Source organism: Cryptomeria japonica, chromosome 8, assembly GCF_030272615.1.
Source record: "Cryptomeria japonica chromosome 8, Sugi_1.0, whole genome shotgun sequence".
NCBI lineage: Eukaryota > Viridiplantae > Streptophyta > Pinopsida > Cupressales > Cupressaceae > Cryptomeria > Cryptomeria japonica.
In genome coordinates this window covers 543,488,470-543,499,621 of record NC_081412.1, presented here as the reverse complement: position 1 = coordinate 543,499,621, position 11,152 = coordinate 543,488,470, and the positions used below count along the sequence as shown (strand labels likewise).

The 11,152-nt window shown below is 32.7% G+C and overlaps 1 protein-coding gene across 1 annotated transcript; it reads left to right on the top strand.

The window, feature by feature from the left end:
* The first annotated feature begins 5,038 nt into the window (after positions 1-5,038).
* LOC131044184 (glutamate receptor 3.3-like) lies at positions 5,039-8,775 on the top strand. The gene is made up of 6 exons (XM_057977457.2): positions 5,039-5,345; positions 5,460-6,775; positions 6,868-7,157; positions 7,378-7,409; positions 7,508-7,920; positions 8,000-8,775. Exons 1-6 carry the CDS (start codon positions 5,063-5,065, stop codon positions 8,414-8,416), a joined length of 2,751 nt encoding a protein of 916 aa, XP_057833440.2. The 5' UTR covers positions 5,039-5,062; the 3' UTR covers positions 8,417-8,775.
* Positions 8,776-11,152: the final 2,377 nt, after the last annotated feature.

The following is an 11,152-nucleotide window of genomic DNA, read 5'->3' as shown; positions in this document are numbered from 1 at the left end:
AAACACAACCACCAAAGAATATATGAACAAAAGGACAATAATGTAGATAGGATACACCACCACAGTCAACTAAGAACTAAACCAGCTGACATAATTGAGCTCAAAAAACCATAACTTTACTTTCCAATCAAAACAACACTAGAAAATTGAGCTTGAATACTGCACAGATTAGATAAACATGTCCTCAAAGCGACAACACCTGGATCCACAAATTAGATAACCCCCAAGCATTCTCTAGACCAATTCTGATAGAACACAATTGTTAGAAACTACAACAATAAACTCCACCATCTAAGTAATAAAGAACCCGTAAACTTGGTAGTATAATATACACAAATAATAAACATTATATCTAGAACCACACTCTATAATCTTCACATACCATAGGAATGCAAATAATTCTTCCAATGGTACATTAAAAACTCTTTCCTACATATTTGAAATTTACACTACACCATATTTTTGAAAATGCCTCAATATCACTTCTTGTCCACACAACAACATCATAACATACATCTCTAGACCATTTAAAACACATAGTGACAGCAATGGTAAGACAAGACTTGTTTAAATCAATGACAACACATCATAACAACTCAATTTTCCAACAAATTTTAGTGTCCTAAATTGTATCCTCATACATTTCACTCTCATTTAATGATAAATTTGGTGATTTTCCACTCATGCTTTGATTCATGATTGATTGTGATTAAGGCATAGCCAAATATGGAAGCTCAACACCAATTCAAGGTCATTGTCATAGATTTTGGTGCTCAAGATATAAGGTTTACAACATCTAGCACCCTAGTCCTCTGGGCTATAATTCATGGCACCCTATTCCTCCTAGTCTATAGAACCTAGCATAATGGTCTAGTCAAATCATGCACAAATTTGAACCTCTAATGGTTGGCAAGTTGTTTAGTGAGAAAGTGCTCCTCGATGATGTCTTTGTTCATATTTTCAACATATTTCATGAAGTTGTGTATAAAGACAATGTCCAACCCTCATTTGATCAATCTTACTACTAGCATTTAATTCTAATTCACACTCCAATTGAGAAAATAAATTAGTCATCTTGAAGGTAGTGAAGGAAAAGTCTAAAGTTAATAATTCAAGTTAGCATCCATGATCAAGTTTATGTGTTTTCTCCTTGAGTGAAGGCATTCATGAAATTCTACCAAGAAACATCAATATTTATTAAGACTTCAAGGCAAGAGGATCAAATCAAAGGTATCATATGTCAATTTCACATTTCCTTAAGGTTTTTAGCTTCTTCCTATTAAAAGTAATCTCTCTTTTCTAATCATTTTTGTTGTAGTAGAGGTTAATTCCTACCGATGGTTTGACTTATGAAAACCCTTATACAACCCAACACTTTTCCTCTCTTTACTATGTGTAGGTTTCATATTTGACAACAAATAGTGGTAGATTCAAAGAGTGTATACCGAGACACATAGTTTCACATTCTAAAAAAGAAGAAGTCCCTAGTCTATAGAGTGACGCTTTAGTGATAGACACTTTTTCACTAAAATTTTGGGAGAATGATGTATAGAGAACACTAATCCAGAATCTGCACATCACAATTAATGAAAATACATCTAGTCTAAGAAACTTCACTACATAGACTAAACCTTTAGGTCCATAAGTCATACACAAGTTCCTTTTTACACATCCTTTTCAAATGTGAGCTTACTTTTTGATTTTCAATTCTATGTTTATGCTAGTTCTTGTCAATTCCCTTGTTTCTGCATTATTTATTGTCTTCATCATATCCAATCACATCAATACAAAAAAGATAATAATCAATCACAAGTGCACATATCTCCTAAGGAAATAAATTTCTGCCTAATTGGTTGCTCTACAATTAAATTGATGGGATTGGAAATAATTCCTCATTTGCATGTTTAGACTAGTAAACACCCATTTCTCTACTTTTCAAACATATACATAAAATCTAGTTTTGGGGATTCTACCTCTAAATCCCCATTAGGTTTCATGACCCTCAGACCCGTAACTAAGGGTGATCCATTTGAACCCTACAAGGGGGTACCTTTCCTTGGAACCTCACACACTCAACTATCAAAAAAAATATTATTATTGCAAGATTTAGACACCATTTTCCTAACCCTTCAGAACTTAAAGTTTGTGCCTAAGATCTTATCCATTTTTATATTTGATATGTCTTTCCTTTTTATAGCAATTATTTTATGTAATTTATCACTCAATTTTAGATTAGTACAAAAAATTTTACCCTAACATAGAGAATAGGAGGTCATCAAAATTTATTACCAAATGAAAGAAAGTAGAGGTGTGGAGCATGCTTCCTACACTAATCCATGAGAGAAGGTATGTGCAAAATTTTAATTAATCATATAACTATAAAAAGTTCAAATCAAAAGAAATATACTATTAAATAATGACAAGTATGTGGGAAAAATAGTTTAAGAAGAGAAACCCACACTCTAAAGTAATTTAATGCATTATCAATAGTTAAATATTACAATACACTTGCAAAGTTTAAGGTTTTTTAGGAGTGTCACTAATGAATTATGTAGAGTAATTATGAAAACACATTATAATACTTACAAAAATTACTATTAAAACTTCCATATCAAGAACCCAACAAATAAAAGAAAAAAATACATGAAACTATTAAATAATAATTAGAAAATTAGAGCTAAAAATACACAATATTTGGTTCCCAAATTCCTAGTTAGAAATCTAACACCAAACCCAAGATTAGTCCACATGAAAAAGATAACATATTCCTTCTACCTCTCATAAGTTCAATCATAATCTACTCACCAAATTCATCAATCCATTTTGGCTCCATTATCTCCATTCAAAGTTGTCTTATGATGTTTGATAACATGTTTTACAAGATGGTCAAAAAATGCAACTGGATCTTAGATCTCTTTTATGTATCATAGATATTCATAGATATTTAATGTGAGGCCTAATTTTTGGAGCTCATAACTTTTAATTTGAGAGGCCTTTTAGGACACCTTTTTATAAAATTGTACAGATCAAAGAAATTTAAATATTGTTCATATTTAGAAGAGATCCCAAACAAAGAGAAATAATTATTATCCAAACAACATGAAATATTTATTTTGGCAAAAAATGACCTCTATATACGCCAAAAATTATTTTTTATTCTATAATCTAAGAAGTTATGTAATTTTTATTATCTTAAGGTTGGAAGCAAGGTTGATACACTTTTTCTATCAAAATTTGATAAATATAATTGAAAAATACTTGGTTTAATTTTGTGGTTAATAGATAGTTGTCTACTATTTTGATAATAACATTTGAACCATAATTTAGAATACTTATTTATTATATGCATTAGGAAAAAAATGAAAATTGAATTGGGTTGTCCTTATGATTTGATGGTTTGATTTTGAGCATGATGGATTCAATCTCTAGTGCTATAAATTTGATATACCATGAACTAACCTATACTAGTTAAGTATAGACATTCAAAACTTGTTCTTCCTAAATTCTAAAGGATATAGTGATTAAAAGCATCTTAAGATTATTGGTGGGTGATTAGGATTAAGCTCAAGTAGATTAGATCCTTGGACTGACCTACTTTATAGATTGAGTGAAGATTCAAAGATAATATACACAAACATGTACATAGTCTATATGTAGGTAATATATATTCTAATTTCTTTTTCCTTAAAAAAATGAAGTGTATTCGAATGATTTCTCCTTACTTTATCATATGAAATAATTGCATAATAAATATATTTAAATATTAAAATATATATTAAATTGATTTACAATAGTATGTAGAAATTACAATTATTTTATAGTTTAAAATATTTAATAATTTAAATTGAATAATAAATTAATAATTTTAAAATGTAATAAATATTTTAAAATAGATATAAATATGTAATACAATAATAAAAATTAAATAATAAATAGGAAAAGTAAAATTAAAAAAAAATAAAGATAAGGGGCAACTTGTTAATATACATATATAAAATGAGAACTAAACATGTTTAAAAAGTAGATTTGAGATAAAATCATGATTAGCACCCTAACTTCACACTTCTCAAAATCTTATGTGGATGTTTCAAAATTTTCTCAATTTATGTAGTAGCTTGCTTGTCAAGTCCCCTACTTAAAAATTTTGTTTCAAGTCCACATGGTTAAATATGATGCCACATTAGCATGCATTTTTGTGAAGATGTCCAAAATGGTCCCAAATTGTGATAGGACCAATAGGTGTGCACTAAGTCATGTTTACTTGTGTGCTGATGTGGCGTCACATGATTGGTTACTTTTTGAATTTTAGAGGTACTTTTTTGGAGATAAGCATTGACATGACATTTTTAAAGCACCACTATCGGTCTCATTTTGTCCAAATACTATAGCATGTATTGATACCCTGTCACCTATTGGCCCCTCTACTCTAGTTAATATCTAAAATAATAAATAAATTTTAAAAAAAAAACACTTGTTATTAATATATAAGTAAATAAACTTAAAGTTAAATGAAAATATAAACATTTCACTATTAATGAGTGGAGTATCAATGGTCTCGCTGAGTTTTTAGAGGCATGAATTATTGTATTATTCTATTCTTTCTACATCTATTTTTTATGACACCTATGTTACATCTAAGATACACCTTCGTAACATCCAAGATGCACCTAAACACTATTTATTAACTAATTGAAAATCAAATATGATAATCTTTTAATTTTTCAATCAATAATTTAGTATTCCATTCTTTCTTGTCAACAACGTTTATATAACGTCTAAAAGGCACATTTGACCATATTATTTGAAAATCTGATCTCTCTTTAGATATTGTCTCTCTTTGGAAATGGTAATAAGTTTAGCGAATTGTAGCAACGTGTATAGGTTTGGAAAATTGTAGCGAGTACGGATTCACACCATAACGTGAGGCCTCCGCATGGTTGACTCGGTCCTTTTAACACCCATCCTGCCATCGGAGGAGATGACTGAACATTTTATATAGAAATTAATGAAGCAAATTTTCTAGTGTTGTATTATTCATATTACCTCAACATAATTAAAGATTATGGCCAACAGAGCCGACAGAGCCAATTCTGGTTGTGAAGTTTGGGTGCGGATTGCGTTGGGTGCTCTTTTGTTTTGTTCTGCTGCCCTAGGAGAAGTGAAACCTCTATCAATAAATATTGGTGCTATAATCGCGTTGAACACAACTAATGGAAAAATAGCTGAGACTGCTATTGAATTGGCGGTTGAAGACCTAAACAGAAACACCAGCATTCTGAATGGCACGCTCCTAAATATTCATATCCGAGACTCCAAACAAGATGCACTCACAGGCGCTTCTGCAGGTAACAAAACCTCCTCTTAAAGGAATCATCTGTTTATTATTGGTCTCTTTTTGTGTTCATTTCTTTTGGAATAAAACAGAATATTAATGGGTTGCTGTGTAATGAATATTGCAGCATTGGAACTGATAAGAAAAGGATGTGTAAGCATAGTCGGACCACAGACATCCGTTGTGGGTGAGTTTGTTGGGTATTTGGGCGTTGCAGCTCATGTTCCAATTGTGACAGTTGGTGCAACGAATCCCTCTCTCTCCATGCATCGATACCCTTACTTCATTCGTGCAGTGCCCAATGATAAAATACAAATGAAGGCAATAGCAAAGCTGATAGAGGAGTATAAATGGACGGATGTGGCGCTTGTGTATGTAGACGACGATTTGGGCACATCAGCAATCCCGGCCTTAAACGATGCCTTGAGAGAAGCGAGGGCAAAAATTGTTTTCCAAGCTGCAGTGGATCCGCAGGCCAATGTCTCTTCAATAAGAAAGCTTCTTGAGGATCAGTTGATCGAGCTGGAGTCGCGAGTCTTCATCGTGCATATGCATGCTGATTTGGCCCTAATCCTGTTTTCCGAGGCGTACAAATTAAAAATGATAAGCAGTGATTATGTATGGATCATTTCCGATGGATTCGCCAATCTACTGGATTCCTTCGACGCTAATTCTTTCCTCTCTATGAATGGTGTGTTGGGGGTCAAAAGAAAACTCACACAAACCGACCAGCCAAGGCTGAATGAATTTGCTAAAAGATGGAAGCAGCGGTTTAGAGCCCAGAACCCTACAATACCAAGCCTGGAATTAAATGCCCAGGCAATTGTTGCCTATGATACGGTATGGGCGATTGCTTTTGCAATCGATCGTCTCCTGCATATGAAATCGTGGAAGGGTGGTTTCTCAGAGACCTCTAGTAGCACCAAAGTTTTGAATTTCAAGGTTTTTGACGGTGGAGAGCAATTGCTTAAAGAGATCCTAGAGACAAACTTTCTCGGCCTGAGCGGTCTTGTTCAAATAAATCGTGAAAGAGGAGAACCTTTGGAGTGCTCATATGATATAATAAATGTTGTTGGAAATAATTATAGCGTTATTGGGTCGTGGACAGAAAGGGACCTGAATATATCTTGGAAACGAGAAATTCATTGGGGCAGTGGACCAACAAAGACGCCACGCGGATGGAAGATACCTGCGCCAGGCAAGAAACTGAAAATAGCGGTGCCTTGGCAGCAAGTATTATCGCCATTCCTCAATGTGAAACTAGATCATGACAGTGCAGGTGCACAAAACCAGACTTACGAGATTAAAGGCTTCTGTATTGATGTGTTCAAATTGATGCTCAAAAGATTGGATTATGAATTGCCCTATGAATTGATACCTTATGGAACTGGCAGTGTCACTGCGGGCTACTATGATGACCTCGTCTACCAGGTCTATCTCCAGGTCAGTGACTCAGTCCACTTATTTGTTCCTTTTGCGTTGCAAATCTATATTTCCAGCCGACTGACTGAAATTAAATGTGAAATCATTAACAGAACTTCGATGCGGTTGTGGGAGATGTAACGGTGCTTGCAAATCGGAGCAGGTATGTGGATTTCACACAACCGTATACGCTGTATACGGAGTCGGGACTGATAATGATCGTAGCAATTTCAGACAAGCGCTCAAGTGATTCCTGGGCCTTCCTGCACCCCTTTACTCCAGCCATGTGGATAACTACTGTTACATTTTTCATTTTCACGGGAGCTGTTGTTTGGTTTTTGGAGCACAGACAAAATCGGCAATTTAGAGGGACGCCTCGGAAACAAGTCTTGACATTCATCTGGTACTTCTCCTGTTCACACGCTCTTTGTCTCTATACCATTATTCACAAATCACATCACATCATGAGTTTATATGATAGTTAAATATTGATTTAGAGCATTTTATTTATGTTTCTATTGAATGTGTTTGCAATTATTTGCAAATTTGCTATTGTCGATTTCCTTACAACATACGAAATTTTCAGATTTCCCTGATTCAATTACTCCGTCTTTAATATGCAGGTTTTCCTTTTCCACACTGTTTATGACTCAAAGTAACAAGATTATATCCCTTCTTTTCATTACGGATGGTCAAACTTTAGTGAAATTTGCAGTGCTTTCGAATTCTAATTTGATTTTGTTGATTGGGCAGGGGAGAGAATTGCAAGCTGTCTGGGTAAAGCAGTGGTGACAATTTGGCTTTTTGTAGTCTTTGTGTTAGTGTCTAGTTACACCGCCAGCCTGTCTTCGATGCTTACAGTCAAACAAATTGTACCAAATGTTGAGAACCTTGAATCTCTAATCGCCCAAAATTCGCCAATCGGGTATCAACAGGGATCTTTCATAGACAAGTATTTGGTACAACAGCTTGGTGTGGATGAAAGCGCACTTCGCCCATATTCATCTGCACAAGAGTCCGCTGATGCACTGAAGAAGGGACCCAATAACGGAGGTGTGGCTGCCATATTTGAGGAGCAAATTTTTGCTCAAAAAATTTTTCTGTCAGCAGGATGCAATGACTATACGAGACTTGGTCCCGTGTACAAAACAGGAGGCTTCTCATTCGTATGTCTACAAACTTGCCTGTAATCTCAGAACCGTTAAAATTCACAAATCGAATGATTGATTGAAATTTTGCGTGCAGGTGTTTCCAAAGGGATCTCCGCTGGTTTCAGGTGTTTCCAAGGCTATATTAAATCTTTCAGAAAGCAAAGAGATGCAAGCAATTCGGAAGAGGTGGTTCAATTCAACTGAAAACAAATGCAACATTGAGTCTGGTGGATTGGATTCAAACAAAATGAGCCTCAAAGACTTTTGGGGTATATTACTTTTCACAGGATGCGTATCATTTCTCACCCTTGTCTACTATCTATGTCGCCTGCTTTACCGGTTTGTGCACAGAAATGAGAATTCATCTCATGATAAATCAATCTCAACCCGATTGCGAACGTTTGCCAATTATGCAGACAAGAAGGACATCCAAGCACCAAAAAGAAAGAGACATAAGGCCGACACTTTGCCCACTTCCTCTGAACTTCCTGTTTCAACAGAACAGATGTGAACAGCATTTCAGGATTGTGTAATCTATCTACTATTACTATGATGGTTGTGGATTAATTTTGGCTTCATCGTTTAGCTTAAATGAGCATATCCACGGCAAACGCGTTGTAAATGTTTGTGGAAATTCTATCTTGACCACAAACATGGGATTGTTGCTCAAACTAAAATGATTGTAATAAACTTGTGCATGTACAACTGTAGAAATTGTTGGGTTTTGTTCAAGTATAGTTGCCGTAGTGATATAGGATACCTCGACCCGATATATATTTGACAGTATTTATTCACTAGGATTAAAAGTAGGTGTAATGGTAATGCTGATAGCATATTATAATTTGAATATAATTTGAATAGAATGTTTCATGGAGGGTATAAAATCAGAGTGTAAAAATTGCATTTATTAGTGATAATTATTTGTAATTTAAAGGAATTATTCTCTTGCAATACATTACACATAAAAATATTAAAATTCACAACAAAGTTGGAAAGTGGGTTGCTTTTTTATTTCTTTTTATTAATTTAATCTTCAAATTTAATTTTATCGGCACACATTTCTAAATCACATATTCAATTTTCTCATGAGAGTTTCTAGTCATTTTCCCCAAGCTTTGAATACAAGACAATGAATCTTTCCTTAAAAGTCTTGTGCATTAGTGTTTGTAATATTTTATTTATTTATTTTTTTGTTTTAAAATTATTTATCCACAATCCTTGACATTCATACCTTGCCAAAATGGGAATTAACTAAGTTTTAGACCACTCATTCATTCCTTAAGGTTAAGATAATGTATACAATTAGAATTAGTCTTAATTTTAGGTTTGTGATTAGAATTATGGTTAAAATTTAATCAATATTACAATAATCTTATAACATTAATATAATACTAATGTTAAATAACCATTTAATTTAAAGTTACATATATTGTTTTCAATACGAAAAATCTTAATTAGTTATTATTCCTTTCTCATAAATTTCAATATAATATTTTTCTATAATGAATAGACTTTAGGAAAGCCTTTGTATTATTATACTTATTTTTTATATTATTTTATCTTATACTATTTTATTACTATTAATGTACTATATTATTAAATTTTAATTATTATTACATTGTTACTTTATTCCTATGTTAATTATCACCATTAATCTATTTAAAATATTATCATCGAAATAAAATTAATGCAATACATATTAATACTTTTTTATGTAAATAAAATATAAGAATATAAATTTATTTTGATCATTGATATGTCTTCTTTGTTAGAGTTAGAGTTAGTGTTAAAGTTAAAATTAGAGTTAGAGTTAGAGTTTCATTAGAATTAAGTTTAAGTTATGGTCAGAAATTGAATCAAGGTTAGCTTTATTAGATATTTATTAAATCTACCACAACATCCAATTCAACTATCTTGAATTCCCAGATTTGTTTAAAGATAAACTATTTGAGATGATATTGACAATCATGGATTAAAAAATTATATTACAAAATCACATTGATTTCCTCTCTGAGTTGAAGCCAAATATGTGATTATTCTCCAAGGCATAAGCTAGAGCTATAGTTGGAGACTCAGGTGGTAGTGGTGTGTAATGTTAATGAGTGGTTCACAGAGATGGTGAACCTTAAATAATTTTAACCATGGAACTTAGAAGAGTTTCTTTTAATGTATTACCATCTAGAAATTAGTGAGCAAAAATAATTAATTTCAACTATAGATCCACTATTAAAAACTACCAAATGCAAGTATGCGTCCTAACACTGAAATGGACCTTTTTAATGGTGTTTGAGCCTTAATATAATAATTCCTACAAAAACCACCATGAAAAAATATATGAAAATTTCACATAGATACTATGACACTTCAAACTATCTATTCATTTGAAATCTGCATCTCCAGGTATACTAGTGATAAGCCTCTTAAATTTTAAACCAATTTAGATATTTCATTGTTATTAGATAAAATTTATGCCAAGCATTTAGAGAAGTGAACATACAATTTTGTTATTAAGTTTTTTTGTATAACTTTTCTCAAAAAGCTATGGTGGGTGTTCATGTGCCAATAAAAGGTAAAAGAAGAACCAACTACTACAAGCAAGTGATTTCAAAGTTATTTTTGACTCTACCAAAAGTCTAAAGATAGTTCAAAGATATATGTAGTCCAATAATATGCAAATCTCTAAAGTATGAAGTCAACCATGTCAAATACATCAAGAGAGACATCAATAGCTAAGGAGTAAGCTATAGCTATAGTTGGAGACTTAGGTGGTCCTCGTGTGTAATGTTACTGAGTGGTTTATAGAGATGGTGAACCTTAAGAAAATTTAACCATACAATTTAGAAGAATTCTTTCTAGTGTATTACCATCAAAAAATGAGTTATGAGAAATAATTAATAATAACTATAGATCCACCATGAAAATATGAAATACAACTATGCATTCTAACATTGAAATTGACCTTTTTAATGTTGTTTTCAAGCTTTAATAAAAGCATTCCTACAAAAAATACCATGATGAAATGTATGTTGAGTTCACACAAATAATGTATAACCCAAAACCATCTATTAAGTCAATACCTGCATCTCCAAGTAGACCAGTGACAAACCTTTTAAAATTCAAACCAATTTAGATATCCTCCAAGGCATAAGCTATAACTATAGCAGGAGACTTAGGTGGTTGTGGTATGTAATGTTAATGAGTTGTTCGCAAAGATGGTGAACCTTAAAAAAAATTATCATAGAACTTA

Excerpts from the sequence above, each read along its gene's own strand:
- LOC131044184 (XM_057977457.2), top strand. The coding sequence starts at position 5,063 with ATGGCCAACAGAGCCGACAGAGCCAATTCTGGTTGTGAAGTTTGGGTG. Across the intron at positions 5,346-5,459 it reads ACTCACAGGCGCTTCTGCAG|CATTGGAACTGATAAGAAAA; the intron begins GTAACAAAACCT and ends TGAATATTGCAG. Across the intron at positions 6,776-6,867 it reads TCTACCAGGTCTATCTCCAG|AACTTCGATGCGGTTGTGGG; the intron begins GTCAGTGACTCA and ends AATCATTAACAG.